The 22179-nt window shown below is 45.1% G+C and overlaps 1 protein-coding gene across 6 annotated transcripts in view; it reads left to right on the top strand.

The window, feature by feature from the left end:
* The first annotated feature begins 576 nt into the window (after window positions 1-576).
* BCL11A (BCL11 transcription factor A) overlaps window positions 577-22179 on the top strand; it is a 100449-nt gene continuing 78846 nt past the window's right edge. Inside the window, exons 1-3 of one of the 6 annotated variants that reach the window (XM_004470472.4) lie at window positions 577-792; window positions 1637-1809; window positions 8730-9059. In XM_004470472.4, coding sequence (XP_004470529.1) covers window positions 1755-1809; window positions 8730-9059 — 385 coding nt within the window. In that variant the 5' untranslated portion in view covers window positions 577-792; window positions 1637-1754. The other 5 variants (XM_058278606.2, XM_012529804.4, XM_058278607.2 and 2 more) reach the window with 5 other exon arrangements.

Below are 22179 nucleotides of genomic sequence, written 5' to 3'. Positions count from 1 at the left end.
GCGAGTTCCCGGGTGTGCGCCTCGGTCCCGGGCGCCAGGGGAGCTGCCGGCCGCTCCGAGGCGTTCACCCGGCCACCGTGGCCTCCTGGCTGCTCCTGCGAGCCGGTCACTCTCTCTCCATTTCCCATTTTCTCTTTCCCCGAGTAACAGCATGGGAACAGTTGGGCTCAGCCTCTAAGAAACACTTCCTTTCCTTCCTTCTCTGCTTTTGCGGTTGCTCTGGGGTGGGAGGGGGTGTGGCCCTCCCCAGGAGCCGGCTCCGGGGCCTCCCCGGGCGCGGGGAGAACGTTCCCAGGGACTGGGACTCCCGGGATTGCCCGTGCTTTGTCCTCCCGCCCGCGGCCGCTCCGAGAGGTGGCCGCCTCTGCGCCTCCCTCGCCCTGGCCCTCGGCGCTCCCCTTTCGGAGCCAGAACGCGCCCTTACTCGGGCTCCCGGTGCTTTCTTCCTCGGCCTCTCTCTCATTCCGCCGCCCTCGGGAGCCTGGACTCCGCGATTCCGATTGCTTTCAGTCCCAGGCCCCGGTCCGAGCGCTCAGGACCCCGGCCCCCGGCCCCCGGCTGGGTCCTGCGGGCGCCCCGCCCGGCCCTCCCGCCCCGGCTTGCGTCGCCTGCCGCCTCCTTCGTCCCTGCCCCCTTCCTCCACGCCGCCCGGGCTCGAGGAGGCCCCGGAGCTGCTCTTCCGGGCCCGCAACCGTCCAAACTTGGGCTGGACTCCGCTCCACCGCGCGCTCCCTCCCAACTCCCCTCTCCAGCTGCGGAGCTGTAACTTGGAGGCTCAGCTTTCAACTTCGGGTGATTTTTCTTGGCTTTCCTCTCCTCAGGCAAAGTTTCCCGAACGCAGCCGCGGGCTCGGGGCTTTCACTTCTGCCCCGGGCGGCTGCGCGCGGGGAGCGAGTGCCGCGGCGACCCCGGCGCGGAGGGGAAGTGGGTGTGCGCAGAGGAGGGTGTCCGGGGCAACTCTACCTGCCTTCCCTCCGCCCGCGCCTCCCCGGCCCTGGGCTGCAGGCTCCCGGTGTACTCTTGCCTTTTTTTTTTTTTTTTTTAAATAATCTTTCATTTTAGGGTCCGTGTGTGGGGTGGAGGAGGGCGCGCGTCTTGCCCCCCCCCCTACTCCCGCCTCCCCTTTCTTCTCTCCCGGCCACGCCGCCACCGCGGCGCTCGCTGCGGCCACTGGTGAGCCCGCGGCCCCAGCGCCCCCTCCCCTGCGCCCGCCCCTCCCCCGGGGGCCGCGTCTGGCGTCTGCTGAGCCCCCCGCCCGCACCTCCCCCGCCCCGCACTGGCCATTGGCTTGTCCTGGTCTCTTTTTCATGTCCAGCCCCTGATGTGTGTCCATTGGTGTGAGCTTCCCCTTCCCTCCTCCCCTTCTCTCCTGCTCGCCCTGCCCATGTTTTGTGTGTCTCTGTCCATCCAGACTCCTGACGTTCAAGTTCGCAGGGACGTCACGTCCGCACTTGAACTTGCAGCTCAGGGGGGCTTTTGCCATTTTTTTCATCTCTCTCTCTCTCTCTCTCTCCCTCTATCTCTCTCTCTCTCTCTTTTTTTTTCCTTAAAAAAAAAAAGCCATGACGGCTCTCCCACAATTCATCTTCCCTGCGCCATCTTTGTATTATTTCTAATTTATTTTGGATGTCAAAAGGCACTGATGAAGATATTTTCTCTGGAGTCTCCTTCTTTCTAACCCGGCTCTCCCGATGTGAACCGAGCCGTCGTCCGCCCGCCGCCGCCGCCGCCGCCCGCCCGCCCCGCAGCCCACCATGTCTCGCCGCAAGCAAGGCAAACCCCAGCACTTAAGCAAACGGGAATTCTCGCGTAAGTAACCCAATAATAGTAATAATAATTATTAATAATCACGAGAGCGCGCAGGACGAGCAGCAAGAGCGAGGGGGAGAGAGGGGTGTGTGCATGCATTTTTTATTTTACACGAGAAAAGCCTTCGAGAGTCGTGGTAAAAGAGACTAAAGGGGGGAAAAAACCTTCATCCCATCTCGAACCATAGCCATGTGTGCACTTTGGGGATAGCATTCGCCTTTTAATTTTATTTAATTAAAAAGATTTGACTCCTCCTCTCACCTTCTTTCCACTGCTTTATTTTTCTTTTAGAGAAGGATTACAATGATTTTGTTCCCCAGTTTTGCAACATAATGAACAATGCTAAAGGATGCGAACAACTCACATGCAAACCTGGGGGAGGGAGCTGGAAGGGAAAGGGGGGTTGCTTCCACTCCTCGAAGGAAAAAAAAGGGGGGGGGGGGAGGGGGGTCCAAGCCTAAAAAACCAATTCCCAGGAAGAAAAAAGGTTACACTGGCCCTCGGAGGCCAGCGCGCTCACGGTCAAGTGTGCACCGGGAGGAAAGTAATCACCCCCACAATAGTGAGAAAGTGAGACCGTGAGAGGGGGCCCCGGACACTCTGGAGTACGCCGGGTCTGGAGAGGGGCCGCGGCGGCGGGGAGAGCCTGGGAACCGCGAAGGAAGGGAGATGCGGCCAGCCCTGCCGCCTTTTGTTCCGGCCCGAGGTGGGTGTTTGTCCCGCTGCCTTTTGTGCCGGCTCCTCGCGCTTGCCCTCCCGCGCCGCCACTGCCGCCGAAGGGCAGGGGCTAGGGCCGGGGGAGGAGGCGACCGGGGACGCGCGGGAGAGGGAGGGAGGGCGCCCAGGTCGCCGCCGCCAGGGTCGCCGCTGCCCACCCCTCCCGACCGAGCCTCCGAGGCGAAGGGAAGACGTGTAATAAAATAAAATAAAGTAAAATAAAACAAGGGAAGAGAAATATTTAATTTCTTGCCCGAAAACAGAAGCCAAACGCTACGACAACCCTTTTCTGCAACGTTCTCCTTTTTGACTCCCCCACCCACCCCCCCCCCCCGCAAAAATCTCACATTCTTTAACCAAGAAAAAATAAATCGCAATCAGCCCCTTCCCCAAAACCCCTTCAGTTGCAAAACTTAGAGCGCCGGCGGCACGGAGAGGGAGCGAGGAACTCCCTCCTCTTACTATTTTTTGGAAGATTTTCAAAAAAAGTGGAAGTGGATTTTGATTGGGAAAAATCTCGTGTCTGAATGTTTACAAGCACCGCGTGTGCGGGAGCCTCCTGCCAACAAACAGACAGAGAACCGAGCGCGGCGCGGCGGCCCGGGAGCGGGCGGCTGCGGCAGCCGGGCCTCGCCAGGGGCTCGCCGGGCCTCACCGCGCCCCTACCCAGCCCGGGATCGCCCACCCGGTTCCCGCCTGGCCGCCCGCGGGGCAAGGCGGCAGGCCCCGCCACTGCTCCGCACCAGCCGGGTCCGCGGTCCCCTCCCGCCCCCAGCACACTGTGCAGACCTTCTCTTGACCTCCCTGGCTACGGAACCGGCTGGGGAGAAACTCGGCTTTGCAAAGCATTTTGCAAAGCAATAGGAAAAGCGCGTTTCTGCGCGGGTCTCTATCCCCCACCTCCTGGATACTTCAGACGTCCCTTGTCCACCGATCCGGGCAGCAGGGAAGAGAGGAGAGGTCACCACGTGCTTTCCCTGCCCCATCTCCCTTCGGGTCTTTCCATCAGCTCCCGCGTCCAAGCGCAGCCAGGTCAGGGGTGTATGTGTGTGTGTGTGTGTCGGGGGTGGGTGGGTGGGGGAGAAGTGTATCCGGGTTTGTGTTTTGGCGGAGCTGGATTCAGGGACCCTGTGCTCTCCATCCTTGGGTTCTTGCCCCCTTCCTCGGCCGGGCTCCGTCTGGGATCACTTAGAGTCTATACAAGAAGGGGGTGACTCCGGGTTAGCTGAGTGCGCCTGGAAAGGCAGACAGTGGGCACTTAAGAAAGTTTGACAACAGGGGAAAGGCAGGTGTGAGAGGACCCCCACTCACCACCCCCCACTTCATAACTTATTTTAATTTTTGATGCAATTTTTAAAGGACCACCTATAGCCGGTTCTTTATTTTTCAAAGGGGTGGAGAGTGCGCACAGGGAATTGCATTTTTCACTGGGCCCTGGAACTTGTCACACACTTCGGAAGCTCCCCCGCTCCCCCCGCCCTCGCCCCGGCACGTTGCGGGGCCCTCCCTCTCCCCACCCCCGCGCATCCCTCTCTCGCTGCTCTCCCCCGCCCCCCACTCCCCGGGCCGTGCCGGATGCGGAGCAGACGCGGAGCGCAGCGGTGTGAAGTTACAGCCCGGCCAGGTACCGGCGGGAAGGAAGGGCAGTGTGTGCAGGACTCGGGAAAGCCGGGCCCTTCTTTGGAAGGATGCATTGGGGGCTCAAAGGATGGTTTGGGGCGTGCAATTTGGCCTGCTCCTCCTCCCACCTCCCGGGTCCATCTCGGGACACTCCAGTTGGGAGGCTTGGGCCCCTCCTCTCCCCCACGGTGCAGACACTGAGTTAAGGGCCAGTTGCGTGGGTGCTAGGGTCACCCCTTTCTTTCCTCATTTCCTGGGTGCGTGGGGGGGGGGGCGGGGGCTATCCTGGCCCTCAGGATACCGGCCTCCCCTCCCCAATCCTTCGCTTCTTGGAGGGAGTGAGCCATTCGGTCGCTAGGAGGCAGAACAAGATCAAGAAAGCTCCGCGAACTTGAACCTGTACCAGAGCCTCCCCCACCCGCTGCTCTGCGTTTCTCTCCGCCGGGGAGGGACGCGCTTTGCGAGGGTGGGGGTGGGGGGGGCTCGGACGGTTAGGCAGAATTCCCGTTCTCCCCCCATCACCCCTTATGTCTTTGTTCTTCATTTTGACTTTAAAAATGCTTCTGGCCAGGGCCGCGGAGAAGCGCCCGGGCGCGCGGCCGACACCCCTCTGCGCGAGCTGCGGAGACAAGCGCGCGCCGGCCGCAAAGCGGGGAGCAGTTTTCGCTTTCTTTCCGGGCGGGCATTTTTGGTAGGCAGCAAAGGGGAAGTGCATGCTCCTGGGCCTCCGGGCAAGGCCGAAGGGCAGGACAGGGCAAGTTTGCACTTGGTCTCCAGGTTTCATTTTTTTCAACCCCTCACTCCCGCGCAAAACCCAGATCCTGGAGGCCGCGGAGGGCTTGGGGACCCTGTAGCCCCAGTTCCCAGCTCCCCGTCCCCCCATGCCCTCCGCAGCCCTGGCCTCGGAGCCTGAAATCATAACAATAGTAATAGTTATCATCATAATGATGTCGGCCAGCAGCGTCATTAATAATGAATAACCGCAGCCGCCGCGGCCGCTGGGCCGGGAATTACGAGGGAAACGCATTTGCAGAGATCCCCCAAAGTAAAAAGTGTGAGCGTGTGGACACAATGAATTTCACGACCCGCGCGTGAGGTTGTGTGCAATTATACTGAGACGGCACCAGGTCCACAAGCCGAGTTTTCCAAACCCACATCCTGTTTCACCAAGTGGTGGGCCCAGGGGGCCGTCGCCCCGCGGCCGGGCTGGAGGCGTGGAGAGGCAGCAGCCGGGGCCCCTGGCCGCCCGCGCCTCCGGGTCCCGGCCCCGCGGCCGCCGCTGCACGTGTTCGCAGCGAGCGCGGCCGCAGCCTTGCAGCCAGCACGCTGCTCGCTTTGTGCCTCCGAGTCCGCGCGCCCAAGTTCACTTTCCGCGCAGCCCGACCTCGCGGGGCCCCGTGGCCCCGGCCTGCCGGCCCTGCCTTCGCTTTTGTTTCTTTGCTTTTCCCCTTTTAAAACCCGAACATTTCAGTTTCTGTTTGCTTTCTTGCCCAGTTAAGACAATCAACGGGAAGGACTTGGGAAGCAAAGTTGAAGACCGAGCTCCCTTGCCTCCTCCCCCTCCCCCAGCAGCCCTCGTTTTCCTCGCTCCTTCCCTACATTTCTTCAAAGGCCTTTAAAAAATTTAAAATTTTTATTATCTATTCTTTTGCAACTGCAGAGAGAGGAAAGAGACCTCAGCCTGCCGCTGGGACATTTAGACGTTCCAGTCTGCCTCGCTGTTTGAACGCAGAGCATTTTATTTTCTATTCCTCCCCTTGTAGGGAGAATTCGCTGCTAATTATTATGATTATTTGCCCACTCCCTTCCACTTCAATCCAGGACTCCCCGCTTTGTAGCCAGAGCTTAGACTGGAGCTTAGAAACGTTGGTAATGTGGGGGGCGAAGGAGGATGGAGGGGAATTGAGGGAGGGGTAAAATGGCTGAGGTTAGGAATGTTTTTAGGGAAAAAGGAATTTGCATTAAAATACAGTGAAATTATCAGATGCCCAGAAAGGAAATGTTGATTGCCACAGAGAAAAGATGTCAATGCAAATCAGTAGGCTACATCAAGAGAATTGTATTTTCATATTTTCTTTGTGCCCCACTTGGTTTGATTTTTAATAATAAAATAGCAGCAATAATAAAAACAGGTTTTGATATTTTCCTGAACATCACCAGCCAAATGTTTTGCAAGGAATCCAATGTAAATGTATTTCATATATTAGGGTATAATTCTTGTTAATTAGCAATAATTTACGTTAAGAGCATAGAAAATGTTGAGGTTACAGGTTTTTATATCTGTACATTTGATCATCTTGTTATTTTCAAGAACTTTGCCTCCTATAAAATTAATTAGGTGAAATGTGGAGGTGTAATCAGCAACCTCTGAATTACCACTTCATTTCCTGGTTTTGATTGTAAATCAGTTCAGTCACTACATTTAAAAGACTTAAACCAAGTCTGTTTTTGTATCGCATTACCTTTAACTATTTGATACCTTGGAAGATATTTCCTTTTGCTCCTAATTAATATTTCCATTTTCAAAAGTGGATTAGATCTTGGGAATAAAAAAATGCACATCTTAACAGTGGCGTTTAAGATATAATTTTTGCAAGGATTCCAGGTACTGCTAATTTAATAAATAAAATATTTTCCTGTGTCTTCCTTCAATATGTAAGCCTCAGAACTTGTCGTTTTAATGCTGACCAAAAAAAGCAACATTTGTCAATGTGTACATAAAATCCCTAATTCATATAGCAGGCACCTTGGAGAACGATTTCCTTGTTGAATTCCTCACATGTTCAAAATGAAAGCAAATGTAGGAGAAGAATGACATGGAGGCACAATGCAGAAGCATTTCCGTTTGTCTCCTTTTATTTGAAAAGTATACATGTGCATTCCGGATTTTATCTTTTGGCCAGTATGTTGGGCAAAGAAACATAAGTGCTTACCTTGCTATCTTTATTAGTAGGAATATAACCTTCATATTCTTGTGGTGACCTTATGTTAAATTAGGAGGAGTACCAGAGGCTAGAAATTATGACATGTCCTACTTGAGCACAGGTGCAACTAGGCAGGGCTCTCTCAATATTATTTCACCCAGCACATCTGGGAGTTACTCCAGATCTTCCCCTCAATATTCAGCCTGGGTAGGGTTGAAATAAATTTAACCTGAGTTCACTGGATTTTTGCACTTTATCAAAATCTGTTCCAATATTCTACACTCAAATTAAAATCTATTTTTTGATTCTCTGTGGCTTTAAGTTCATTAAATGTGAAATTGGCAGCTTGCTAAAGAAGGTCAGACTGATTAACTGTTTAAGACTTGTACATTTTCTGCTTCAGTTTTATTAACTGGCAGCATCCAGGATGTGTTTTGTATTTTGTGATTTTTAAAAAATTTTTGATGATAAAAAATTTTGATTTCCCAGGCAGAAGCTTGCCAACTCTCCTTTCCCCTTTGGAAAGTTAAAAAAACAAAACAAAACAAAGATAGAAGCTGTTCGAATAGGTGCTGGAGTATTTTGGTGCAAAGTTAACACAAAACAAAAAAGCAAACAGGAGAAGAAGACATGTCTGCCTTGTTGTAATATCCACTGGTGATTATGTGAGCAGAAATAGCCCCATAATGAAGCGTTTTGGAGCTCATTCAGAAAATTAGTCAACTTTGACAACATTAGGCGAAGTATTTCAAGTCTAAAGAAAGGACTTCTCAGCCTCGTTCTGAAATGTGGCATTTGCTTGACCATACTGATTTTTATGTGATGGGGCCACCAAGTGCAAACATGTTTAGAATATTTTAGGCATTCCTTTCTTTGGAATGAAAAAATGACTAATTGGCTTATTTTCTTAAGTACTCAAAAGTATCCCATTTAGCTAATGTGTCTGAGAAGAATTGCCTGTGAATTTGGTATTTCTTTGATTTTGTGGCACTGCTCAGAGTGAGAGCAGGAAGGTTTTGGGCAGTGTAAATTAGGCTGTGTTATGATTATTATTTAGATCCGTTTCACAGGTGAATGCAGTTGTTTTCTTATTACCGTGGTGTAAATGTGGCACATTTTCTGTGTGATGTAGTAGCTCTCTAATTTATGGAGCAACGTCCTTGTATACTTCGGAGTCTATGCAGTCACACACAAAGGATGCGTGTGTTTACTCACCTCTCCTTGTGTTCTTGGGCACAATAGACAACTTAGTCTATAGAAAATTAAAAGAAACAAATTTAATTTCACCCCGTGCTTTTACCATTTTGGGGTGTTGTTATTATTTAAGCTTTGTGTTCCCTGGGTTAACTATTTATTTAACAATTATATTCTTTCTTAACTCACAAACCAGCCACATTGGTAGTGTGGACATGTGTGTGTTTTCTCTGGAGTTGTCAAGTTAGTTTTCTTTACATGTGTGATTTGCCTCATTGATAAATCCCCTTTCTTGCTGATAATCTCCACATCCTTGTAAATTTTGTGTGTGCACATTTTCTGGGTATTTATATGGAAGAGCCTAGAAGCATGAGGGGCTGCAGTGGGGTGGGGTTAAGAGTATTTTCTCCCCTTTTCTCTCCTCTGTAGCCCTCTAATAATTGTGCTTTTGTTTTCCAACCACAGCCGAACCTCTTGAAGCCATTCTTACAGATGATGAACCAGACCACGGCCCCTTGGGAGCTCCGGAAGGGGACCACGACCTCCTCACCTGTGGGCAGTGCCAGATGAACTTCCCATTGGGGGACATTCTTATTTTTATCGAGCACAAACGGAAACAATGCAATGGCAGCCTCTGCTTAGAAAAAGCTGTGGATAAGCCACCTTCCCCTTCACCAATCGAGATGAAAAAAGCATCCAATCCTGTGGAGGTTGGCATCCAGGTCACGCCAGAGGATGACGATTGTTTATCAACGTCATCTAGAGGAATTTGCCCCAAACAGGAACACATAGCAGGTAAATGAGAAGCAAGGAGAAAAGCTGTTTGCATGTTTTCTTTTCATTTTCAGAGGCGCTGTAGCCAAGCACTAAAGAGTGGTGAAGTGCTTTCTGTATTTCTCAATGTGACTGTCCCTGACAGCCCTGTAATGTTAAAATAATCATTCCTATGCTTACTTTCAGAACACAGAAAAATAAATATATTCTGCCTCACTGAGTCAGACATAGGTGGAATAGGTACACACACACACACTCACGACACCTTCTTTGGATCGGCTGATTCTCAATCTTTCCCCCTCCCCCGACCCTCTTCTAATTTCTACGTGTTGAACCTTTCTACACCTACCCCAGTTTCCGATGTCCATTTCCAGCCTTGGTGACATGTCAGAGGCCAAGTGGCCACATAGGCATTTTTAGTTGGGCCAATGGCATGCTTGACTCAGAATACCTTGTGAGCCCCCCCTCCCCCTCCTCCCTCGTGCAGTTAGTTATCAAGTCTTCCCTGAAGTGGGGTGGGATGGCAGGGTGGTTCGAAGGGGGCGGAAAGAGTTAACTGAGCTTCGGGGCTAGCCTTGGATCCATACTGGCTGTCAGCCCATATGGGGCTGTAATTAAACACAGCCCCGTGGTGGGATGACACTGTGACCTTGACTTTAAGATGCCATTTTCGACTGGCCAGGCCAGAATAGAGAGGGCAGTTGCTGAAGCGCACAGACATGCTTACTCGAAAAGTTTAAGGGCATGTTGGAAATTTCAAAAGGTTGGTTTGACAGGAACGGCTGCTCCCTGCAGCCTGCCTCCTCAGCTAAATGATAAATGCTTCTCTGTGCTCTCTCTCGTCTCTGATGTGGTTTTGACAGCTGTATCTTGATTTTGTTTGTGGTTTACACAACCACATGTCACCCTTACAAATGTCCAGTCCAGACTTCCACTGTTTCTGCTATAACACAATGTAAAAATTGTCTAGGAAAAATACATACACATATTCAATAGCTTTCCCTCCTTCGGATAATTTTAGCAGGGAGGTAGATAGGTGTGTGGGTGTCTCAGCAGCTCAGAGGAAGAGAAAGGAAAGGCTAACAGAGGGACTTAAATTCTTTAAACATTGGAGTGGTAAACAATAACACTATATAGTGACCTTAAGACGTTAAAAAAAAAAAGAAACAGCGATTTCGCACATTAGACAAAGTGACTGCATATCCTCTGGTGACAGGAATGGCAGGCTTCTCTGTGGATCACTTTTCTTCATCTTTTTCCCCTGGAAGGCAGAAGGTTTGTTTAGTTTTAGGACAGGCAGCACCTATAATCAATTGATACATCAGAACTTGTCTCTTCAACCTAGTTTGACCATAAAGTTGAACCATAATAGGTCATTGGTCCTGAGGGGATTAAATGTCATATTTTCCCTCTTCTTTCCCTCTGGAATTTGATCATTAAATTCAAACACGGCCTTTTCTTTCTTTTTTAATGCTGCCTGCATTAACACTCAGATACTTTTCGTTTCAAGAAATGAGAAATTTGCTACCAGGGAAGTTGCATTTACAAAGTATTTTTCTGGGATCTACCACATTTAGCTTATGTGACATGTAGGTTAAGTTTTTTATCCACAACCCCTCTTACCCCCCACCCCTCCCCCTGCCAGTAGGATATGGCAATGACCATTTCCATGTACTGTCTGTGATTGGAAGGAAAATGAACAGAAGTGTAAGGCATGATTAATGAAGCAAGAGCAAGCGGAAGGGGATTTGTCGTCTTCGGAGATCCAAAGCCTTGCTAAATCACCAAATATGGAGTAACACTTGCGTGATGTAACATCGTATTTACATATGGAGCTGCTCGTTTAAAAGACAAAACACAGTGTCTGTCAAGCAAGAATTAAAACCACATTTCTTACTGAGGTCCCAAATAGGTTATTCAGTCTCAGATAACCAGTTCAAAAATTCTGTGCCCCTGTACATAAAGGAGAGATCTGAAAGCTGGAGGAAGGCCCTATGAATAAGGTTTTTTTACTGATACCATTGTCAATCTATGTAGGAAAGAAAATATATTTTCCTCACTCCTTGGTTGTCCTGGTTTGCAAATTTAAGAACTATTGTAATAGCAATTAGCAAACCCCAGAGAAGCACCAAAAAAAAAAAAAAAATCCAGCCAGTAGGTAAAATTTAAATATAGTTTATAGGTTAATATTAAATAATTTTACTGAGAAGAAAAGCAGTCTCAGTTATCTGAGATAATCAATGGGTGTGCTGGTGCTGTGATCCAGGTGAGGTAAACCCTCCATGCATGAATAATTACAAAGTCTTGATCCCTTCATTGTCTTTAATCACCTGTTCCCATCGTGGAATTGGCTGAACATAAGTAGCATGGTCACATCTCAAAGTGATACGTCTAACTAGACACACGATTCTTCATAATTCACAATAATGAATTAAGAGTTTCCTATGGTGAAATTGACGTTCTCCCATTGCACATAAATTATGATGCTCTGGCCTTCAGGTGCAAACTTCTGGAAGATGGCTGTGGACTCCCAGCCCATTTCTATAAAACACGTCTCCATAATTCCAGATATGCTTTTCTTTTTATGATGAAGAAGGAAACAATAACAGTAATCATTCAGTAGATATTTGAATTATGTCCCTGGAAAGAAAGGAGAAGCAATGCTCTGTATTAGGAAAGAAATATATTGATGAATCCTCCTATTTGGCAACCACATAAAAGGGTAGCCATTTAAGTGTGCTGTGTAGGAAAGGCTTTATTAAAGTGATGTAAGTTGGATGTGAGTTCACTGTGCGCTTTGTGCCATTTTATAGGCAGGAAGTAGGACTATAACAGTGACAGATCTTCTTCCTAAGAAGCTTAGAAATCAGGGCTTTCAAATAGGAGAAGAAGGGAGAGTTTTTAAAATCTACAGTGATAACTTGGTATGCATTTTGACTGTTCAGAGGCTTCTCAAAGTGAAGTATTTTTTAGAGGGGATGGTTTTTATCTGGAGTTGTTCACATGTTAATCTGTAGAAATATACATTAATCAGGTTACTTTTTTCATTTTTCCCCCTTCATGCAAAATGTTGTATGGTTGTGATCCATTGTGACCACCAAAATAGTATTAGTGTAACTGGAAATTAGCAGGTTGTGTTTTGTGGACCCCGTTTATCAATATGTGTGTCAAGTACTCAGATAGCAGCAGCCTTTGCTTGGCAGTCAGAGCTTTCAATAGTGGTTTTGTTTTGCTTTCTAGTCTTATATTTTATGATGGAGGAAATATTCATACAAAGATTAGTGAATGTGAAACTGCTGTTCACTTATGGAAAAGGCCAAAATATGTTATCCCACAGTTTCAGATTTGAGGTTTGGCTTATTGCACACAGAAATCTCTAAATTAGGTTTGGGCTATCATAAAGTTAGCTTTTTGTGAGAATGGGAAAAATATGACAGGTCTTATAAAATATCGTAAAGGTTACTACTATTGATTTTGAGCATTTTTTTTCTCTTTAAAATAAACAGACATTTATATCAGAGTATTTAAAAATTATTTGCCTAGACAGTATAGCTCATATGTAGATAATAATATGTAGGACAGATACTTTAATGAAGGGGAAAATACTAAATTCAAAAAGGAAATCTATCAGCAGTTACTTAAAAGTGACTCAGGTAGGAATTAGGCTTTTCAGAATTTAGAAAATCAGCTTGCCTTTTCGTTTAGTATCCATTCTAATTCTTTCCCAGCTCTGATTGAACCGGAGGATGTATGTGTGTACTGTACGGTGTAATTGTGAATGAGACTATAAATTATAGTATCCTAGTGTGACTACTTATTTTTCATTTCTCTTTGTGTGATTCTGGGTAAAAACTACTGACCTCTGCAGCTTAAAAAAACAAAACATCAAAACAACAACAATGTAATAGTAGAAATTTGATATACCTTCAGAAACCAGAGAACAGAGCAATTTGTTTCCTAATAAATATTGAGGATTTTCATAGAGAGCCCATATATATGTTTGTGAGGCCACTACCCAAAGACTCATGCTCAGGAGACTGGGAGTCCTGTAGACAAGCTGTATTTGTAAATAAGACAGAGAAAGGTTGTGAACTGGCAGCTTGGATGTTTTGTCAAAGTACAATGTCAGAGAAACTCTTTCTAAGACAAATTGTAAATAGAACTGTCACAGTGATTGCATGATTGAGCCGCAGAAGTGTCTTACAATTGTTGGCATTGTCAGAGGACTTTTGAAAGCTTAATTAAACACAGTGGCCCTCATGGCTGCTAAATTTACTTCAGAAAGCCAAAAAAAAAAAAAAAAAAAAAATTCACACACACAAAACGAAAAACCAAAAACTAAACTAAAATGTAGAAGATCCCAAAGAACCAGAGTTCTTCAGACATTACCCTTTCGGTGACACAGAAAAGATGCATTGTGCATTTTCCAAGTCGTCTTTTATAAATAATAGTTTTGAGAATAGGTCCACGTGATATGAAGATCATCCTGTGTGTGATGTGGAGATTGTGTTAGTTTTTCTGTCTCCTGCTGTTACAGACAGTTAATGTAAAAATGGCCTTTTATTGGAAACACAAATATGTATTCACTTCAGGAACAGGAGCAGAGGGGGACAGTTTCCCTCCCATTCTCTGTGTTTATTCTGTGAGAGCTTAAAAAAAAAAAAGCTCTGTAATTTTTAAAATCACTCCATTCCTTGTTGTCTTGCAAGGTGTGCCTTTTACTTTAAAGGATCTGAAATATGTTTTGCACACCATTCTCCTAGTGAATGTGGCGTTTAATTGTGGAGCTGCCCAGGGGCTGGAAAACGCAACTGGGTGTAGAACCAGGCAGTATCAGGACAACGAACCTGAAGCCGGGGAAGAGGCGAGATGGATGCATATTAATGGCACATTTTGGAGTCCTGGAAAATCATTAATTTCACACTGCTGCCTGAGTGTAGTTGGGCTAACGTGGGAGGACTACATTTGGGGTACCTAACAGATGTGCAGATCAGAGTGAAGCGTTTTTCAGATTTTCATGAGTTCTTAATGAAAGTGTTTAATAAAGGAGACGAGGAGAATGGGGGCTTCGCACACTGGTCAATGAGAAAGAAAGAAAGTTTGGCTTCCTTTGGGAAAAATATGAAATTTAACCAAAGCAGAAAACGCAGCAAGGGAGATGTACCGAGACTGTGTCACTTGGTGTTAATTTAATCTACTTTGGTTAGTCTGTTCACACCCTTTATTACGCAAAGAAATCCTTTGACAAAATTTACCCTGAGCCCAAGTCTGTTTTTGCATACAGTAGTACCAGCCTTGTGCAATAAAAGGCACTTAGCATCAAGCTGGACCCAGCCTGGCACCTTGCCACTTTTTTAGCATGAGATTTAATCACCAAGGATCTTTAGTACCTTTCTGCTTGTTCAAATTTCATTTGGGTCATGGCTATGTCAGCAGTGTTGTTATTACAAGGATTTTTTTTTTTAAAGTGTTTTAACTCAGTGCCCACTTTTAACAGTATTTCAAATCAAGCCGGTTTTTATTTTATGTGTCAATTTGGAGGATATTAATGAAGTTCATAAAATATGTTCAGACCATATAATTTAATGGATAATGACTAGTATTTTTATTTGTAAGACAAACAGAAAATTGACTGTCGTATCCCTCCCTCCTGCCCAGGTGAATAAGCATCCTTAGATTGCTTCTTCCCTTTAGTTCCAGAGTGTGCAGCACTGGCCAGTATCAGTAAATTTAACTTTGTAATTTGCCATGTAGTTTTTACAACAATGACCTAATTAATTTGAGCATGAACCATATTATTACTACTAGAGTCATTTTCTGTCACAAACTTAATTTCCAGGAAATGTAACCTGACGAATAAGAATTCTTTAGCTCTCCACATGGGCTCCTAAAGACCAAAGGCAGATTTGAAATAATAATAATAATAATAATAATAATAATAATAATAAAATTCCAGCATTATGAAAGTCAGTATGCTTGATGCCAAACTCAATTTCGAAGTCAATAAACATGAGACTGTATTTCTAATCAGTTTTAGACTGTAACGTATTCCATATTGACTTCATTGGAATTTGTCTCCCTGCATTTTACTGGCCAGCTGCACTCCCTATGCATTTTTAAAACATTTCAGCAAAGGGTTTTGCTGTTCTTAGCAGGGTTAGTAAGTTGGGGTCTCTTTCTGAGCTCATTCGTCATTCTGCGATAGCATTGAGTTAGGTTGGCAAGGGAAGAATTTGAGGCATGGGGGGTGTGAGGTCACTTCTGATCCCAGCAGGGAATAGGTGAGCTTCATTTGCCTTTACAATAGGCACGCAGTGACTGCACCTTAGAGGAGTCCTCAGGTGCCGCTCAGATGGGCGCATGTAAATGCCCTGTCAGATGCAGAGCGGGAATATTAATGCTTCTTCCACCACCGCGCCATAATAAAGCTGTACACAGCAAGCTTAATATGCAGCTAGGCTGGGGAATTGTGTAAAACTTAGATAGCCCAGTGCGAAAGACAGCGATGTAAAAAATGCCTGATATGCCACAGTTTCCCTTCTTGTTCTCCTTTGATCTATAGCAAAATGAAAACAGCATCCTTTCCTCCTTTGAGAGTTGTCTCCCCAACTCTGCCACCTCCCCATCCACCACCAGGATTTTTTTTTTTTCCGCATGTGCTGGTATGAAGAAATGTGACATAATTTGTTTCATATGGTTAAATACAGGCGTTTGAATATTTAAAATTTTAAATAGCCACAGTTCAAGCTTTTCCTGTTAAAAGTATGTGATTTGAACAAAGGGAGTACAGTGTAAATATTTGTAGTGATTTGCAACACCCCCCCTTTCCCATTAAACACACACAATGACATTCAGTTTTAAGCTAGTGCCGATTTAAAGGACTTCTGTGTCTTCCTTTGTACTTTCTTACCAACTCCCAACTGGATCACCATTAAAATATTTTACCATTGTATTTTTGAGTCCACTGTTGCTTGAGGTTTTAAAGAGGATTTTATAATGTGTTCATTTAACAGAATCAACAGCTGTCAGAACCAGTTGTGGTAGATCCACAAAACGGTATGAAGAAAAATGCACACATTTTCTGAAACAAAATCCTTGGAAAAATAAGCTGCCAAGAACTGGTGAATTAGAAGTTTGCAGACAGGGCACCGAAGTGTTTTATGTCTTGGTTCACCCTAGAGACTGATCTGAGCGGATCTGATGCAATGCTGCTGGAAGGTTTACCTGGACAGGTTGCTACTCTAAGGCAACGCACTGCACAACCACGGGTGCTCCCTCTTATGGTCTCCTTTTTTCTTCTAGATCTCTTTAGATAGATAAGATACCAGGTTCTTAGGGCACTAAACAACGGATTATACCCACTTAAGGGTGACATGATCAGGTTTAAACTTCCTGTAAAAGTGGTACGAAGGCGCTTTGCACACACTTTACTGGACAGGGTGGCAGTGTGTTATTCAGAACGGAATAGGTCTCTGCCAGGGAATTCCCACTGGGACACTGGAGCAGGTATGCTGATGAAGGGGATACCTGGGGACCTCTGGTCACTCACAATGAGTTTTTGTTTGTATTCTCACTGTCGTTAGCATTGGCACTGAACAATTACACCTACAATTTGATCTTAGTTTTCGATAGACGCAAGTCCACTGATTAAAAACTCCCGTTAAAAATAAAGAATGGAATTATTGTGAAACCTGCAAAGGTGTTTTCAGACAGAACACAGGTGCTGTTGTGTGCCCCCCTCCCCCTTCTCTTTCTGTTTTCTTCGGGAACGTGCTGAAAAACACAAGAAGCCTGCTAAGCATCAGGGCATTTAAATGTACATTCATCAGTTCATTTTCTTGATAGGTAAGGATGCATTCAAAAACAAAAACAAAAACAAAAAACCCCACATTTGTTAATTTTAAGGGAAGTAAGGTGTAGCTTGGGTTCTTACCTTAGTTGGAGCGAAAAGTACTCCAATGCCTCATCTGATCTTTTACGTTTTAAACATGGAGTTTCTCTTTGGATCAAAAAAGCCCTGAAATTTGAAGCATTTCCCTTTATCAACCCAGGAGATACCATGATTTATTTATATTTAGGAGGCAGCCCACAATGAGCCATTTACTGCTAATTTTTACCCCCTACGACACACAAATCTTTGAGTTCACAGTTAAAACAAGGCATTAACCAATGTTAAATTTCATATCTCTTGTATTTCTCTCTTTTTCCATCCCACTCTCAGATTAAAAACAAAAATTATCCCTTTACATTTAAAAGTGAACACGGGCTACTGAAGAGTGAACATTTTTAATAATAAATCGTAACCTCATGTTATGTTTTTGTTATGTTAAGGGGAAAAAATCAATAAGGAAAAATTTAATTCTGATAAAGATACTCTTGGATCTTTGAAAACAACTGCTGTCCTTTTAACTAAAACATTTGAGCAGCTTCAAAGACTATGTATTTCTTCTGATCTTGGAGTTGTGTGACTGGTAGCAAGAAAGAAAAAAATCTTATTCTACATACAAGTGGATTGCCTAACAAGTCAGCACAGACACATACTTGTTTGTACAATAGAGATAAAAATTCCTGTATAAAAATAATTCAGCTGCTGACAGCGGGCATTGTTGTTAGACCTGCCTTTTGTGCTTTTACCGGCTTTGGGCCCCCTCCCCTTCTAGCTCCTTGGGGCAGTCTGTTGCCTGCAGACTCCTGACCAGAAGTTAATTGCTATATATTAAATATATAGTTATTATATATTTAAAGACGTGTATCTCAAGCCTTTCTAGGCGCATTCCACTCTGCCGTCTGATGTGATTTGCGGTGTTTGCCAGCAGGGGGGTGGCAGGCAAACGCTCTAATAGGGAAAATGACTTGAAGGCAGTTAGGGTAAATTTGGCCTTCAAGTCCCATTTGCTCTGCAGTGTAGCATCGGTTTCTAAACTTTTGTTTTTAATCTAATTCTGATTTACCCTGTCACATCCCATATCAACCCTCATTGAACTCTGCTCATGTAGACTAACGTTAGTGTCAAACGGAATTGGGCAGGACTGTGGACCTGTGGCTCCTACAGACGGTGGTGGATGTGGGCTCCGTACCGCTCTGCATCTCTGCATCCTATTCTTTCTAATAAATGTTAAAATGTGGCATGTTTCTGAGCAGAGCCCGTGGAAACGAGATCAAGAAATCCTGGATAGTACCTGAGCTTCCTCTCCCTTCTCTCTCCCCCTCTTTCTCACTTCTTGATGCACCCACATTTCAGGTGAGATCCACTCAGGGAAGACGCCCCAGACTGGAGGTGTGTGTGTGTTTGGGGGGGGGGGGGGATGGATAGGGAGTGGGGGAGGGGGAGGGGGAGGGGAGGAGGTGTGGCAGAGGGAAGCGATTGGAAGGCTTTCATCGGGAGTTCAAACAGACTCACCAAACCAGAGAGACCTTTGGGCCCAGCAGCTGAGCAGTGAGCACAACACGTGGTCCTTTCCAAGCTGCTCTTCTCCATCTGACTTGTATCCTAGTTGGGATAGGACTTCTATGTAGTTGTGTGCTTTTACCTGGGCTGGGGGAAGAGGAGGGGTTCCCTGGGAATGCTATCTCTAAAATCTGTTAAACCTCATGAGCCTAGTAAAATGTGATTTAGGATTCAAGGAAGGCTTCTTCTCCAGACTCGGAATTGGGAAGAGTGAAAATCCAAATTCCCACGGTACTCTAATAATTGGGGTGGGGTGGGGAGGGCCAAATGTCAGCTGATGCCTGCATGACCCGTTCCTCTTGGAATAAATGCTGCCTGCCAGTGCAGGACGGGGAGAAATACCAAAGACAGCCTCAGAAGGAAACCAGATCTCTCTCCTCTGCTTCATATTCCTCTCCTTTCTTGCTCTTTTCCCTTTGGAAGCAGAAACTTCTATAACTGATGCCACTCCACGCCAGTGAAAACGCTGTTTTTATACCACAGTGGATGTTTACACAGGAGACGCAACTTGAGGGGAAAACGGCTTTTTGGGAGGGTGGCGGAGTCGTGCTAATCTGTGCTGTTGGAGGACTGTGCAGAATTGCCTATGAGCAACTCTGTGCTGTTTTTGATAAATTACCATGTTTAGAGACAGGTTTGGCTCTTGAGGGCTCAGTTTTATGAACAAAGTCCGTAACGATGTTTGCAGCCTCTTGTTTGTCTCTTAGCCCCTTTGGCTTGACTGGGAGCTCTATGTTTAGTTTAAGCTCAGTCTGGAAGATATAACAATTTTGCATTAAAAAAATGAGGAAATCATAGGAAGAAAAACCCTTTGCTTTTTGGATGAATCTTACTGATAATTTGCTAAAGCTCATTTGAATTTTAAGCACTTCTTTAATCTTCAAAGGCTAAATTGCTTTATGAATATGCATGGTGTGGGCAGACTTCAGTTCATTACCTAGTTGTAAATTCTAATGACCATTAGGTCCTTCCAGTAATTGCGAATTGTTTTGCATTTTTGATTGGCCTATTAACATGTACATTCGGTGCACATCAGGCTGGCCTGTCAGCCTGCTGAAGGAGAAAAAAAAGGTGAAAATTGTTTATAGCACCAAGATTCTTAGATTTTCAATCTTGCAAAATTGATGATGTAAAAAAATTAAAGCAGTGTTTTTTCTTCTCAAGATTGAAAGTTCACCAAGAGATTTGACATATTTAATTTACATGATGACTTTGCACTCCTTCATTAATGCAATTTGCATATGAAGCTGTTGTTAATCACTTTTGATCATGTTTTGTGTATTAGCTGCCTCAGTGGCTCTCCTCGGATGCCCCAGTAGAAAGAAGCAAAATGATGCATCTTCTTGCCAAGTTTCCTTAAGTGAATTGAGGAATTAGAAGTCTAACCTTGAGTAATTACATATGTTTTATCCGTTTTCTTTAAACCTTAACTACAGTTTGTGGAAGGGTTGGCTGGAACTTGTTCTCGTTTGGGGAGAAGACTGTAAAATTTAAGTGTGTGACTGAGGCACATCCAGGTAGGTACAGAAATATGTATTGCCTGTCCCTCTTCGCCCACAAAAGGTGTTGGGCAGCTGCACCGTTAGCAGCGAGATGGCAGGGAGACTTGAATATTCTGTATTAAGACATCAGGCTCCTCTCATACAAACTTTTCTGACAGGGCTTTGCTGTGTTCTTCAAGTGTGGCTACCACCTAAACGTCTTGGGCATGGGGTTCGGCTGACTGCTTTATCTTTTAGATACTTTTGTTTTCCTGGGGCTTCGTTCACTGTCTGCCCTGAGCTGCTCTGCCTCGGTCCTGAACTAGTCACCAAAGTAAATCCTGGTGTCCGAGCTACCGGGGGCCCCCCTCAAGGTACACAAGTGCCCTGGTTGCGAAAACAAGGTGCTAACTAACAGTTTCCGATTGTTGAGAGCCTGTGATTTGGGTGTTTGCCTTCGCTGTTGAATAGCCTGCACCGTGTTATTGACGTTGGTCTTCGGTTTATGAGTTTACCACTGGTTAACAAGCTGAATCAGAACACTGAAACTGATATTCTGATTAAAAGGAATGTATAATGAAAGAAAATAAATTGTGATGGAAAATGAACAGTGTGCAAGAAACATAACTACAGTTTTAACCTCTGAGGGACCCTAGCACTGCCCTACCGTGACTTCCAGCCATACCATGCTAAAAGCATGCTTCAGTTCAAAGTTGTTAATATTCAGCTGGGAAACAGTATCCAGAACACAAATAAATTATTAAGTGCATGAACTTTTTAGGCAGTAAGATGAACTGATGGGGTCCATCTGTGAGATCCAGGGGCTTTTTATTTGTGTGTGTCGAGCGATTCTGCCCTCTCCGACTTCACAGCCTTTGGTCTCCGGCCAACTGTATGCATAATTGATTCCACACGCACTATCATTTTCTTGATGTAATTGCTTTACTAAGATATGATGAAATCTAATGGATAATTTGCTATTTGAAAATGGGCAAAAAAAAAAAAGGTTCATACTTTATATTGGTGGGTAGTGGAGAGGAGGTATTCAAATGACCTGGTATTTAAGAAAACAAAACCAAACAAAAAAAGGCAAACCTTACTTAGGCACGCTGCTTCCATCGCGTTGGCTGTGGATAGGAAGGTCTTTGTGACATATGGAAGCAGGGTGTAAATCTCTCTGTTTCTATCTCATATCACTACCACCTCCCCCCTATTCCTTCCCTTTCTGTCTCTCCCCTAAACTTTACAAGAAAGGGATCCTAACAAGGTAAAAAGTAAACAATTTAGTCATCACAAGCCTTATTATTCAGTCTATCCAGGAGTTTTGTCATGTCGGTTTATTTAACTTCCAGGAATGTAAACACTGACACAGCCCTAGAAGCAGCAAGAAAGATTACAGTATTAGAGTTAAAAACGTGAGCATGGAGTAGCTGTGCTTTATCCTCAGCTAGAATAACACTTTACATTGAAACATAATGGTAAGTCAAAACCGGCTGGAAACTTCTGCTTATATGGAGTACAAATTTCATTCTAATAGATTGGCGTAATCTGGTGTACCTAGAGTAGATTGTTATATAATGGAGAAACTGTATAAATGTCAAGTACACAAATAATTCCACAAGAAGTAAATGAGAAGTATTAGAATTTCCTAAATCACCATTAAATTTTGTTGGTGGGACAATCTCATTAGCTCCCTAAAAATCATGTGTGGCTTTGCATAAGTCTTCTGAAAATGTATTTTGAGGGAATTTACGGACATTGAAACATTGTTTTAATCCGAACCAGTTCATGCTTTAAATGTACCTTAAAAAATTGTACTGTTTTTCAAAGTACTTAAAGGGAGTGGAGGGGCGGAAAGCATATAAAGCAAATCCATCTCACTGTGGCAAACTGTTTTTCAAGTAAAGTCATAATAATGAACAACACATGATCTGAAATTTGATCAGCAAACATATACTTATGCCAAGGAATTTTCTTTTTTCCTTTTTCTTTCCCTCTTCTCTCTCTTTCTTTCTTTCTTTCCTTTTGTTCCTCTCTCTTTCTCTCTCTCTCTTTCTTTCCTTTTGTTCCTCTCTCTCTGTCTCTCTCTCTCTCTCTCTCTTTCTATCTCTCTCTCTCTCCCCTTTTCTGCCATTCACATACCAAGCTTCTGTAAATCAGTAAGCTAAGCAGAGAGTAACTATTATAAAGGGGAGACCAAACAAAATACCCA

The sequence above is a fragment of the Dasypus novemcinctus genome, chromosome 17 (assembly GCF_030445035.2).
Source record: "Dasypus novemcinctus isolate mDasNov1 chromosome 17, mDasNov1.1.hap2, whole genome shotgun sequence".
Taxonomy (NCBI): domain Eukaryota; kingdom Metazoa; phylum Chordata; class Mammalia; order Cingulata; family Dasypodidae; genus Dasypus; species Dasypus novemcinctus.
Note: the sequence above shows the minus strand (reverse complement) of the source record. Positions and strands in the feature narration are given on the sequence as shown.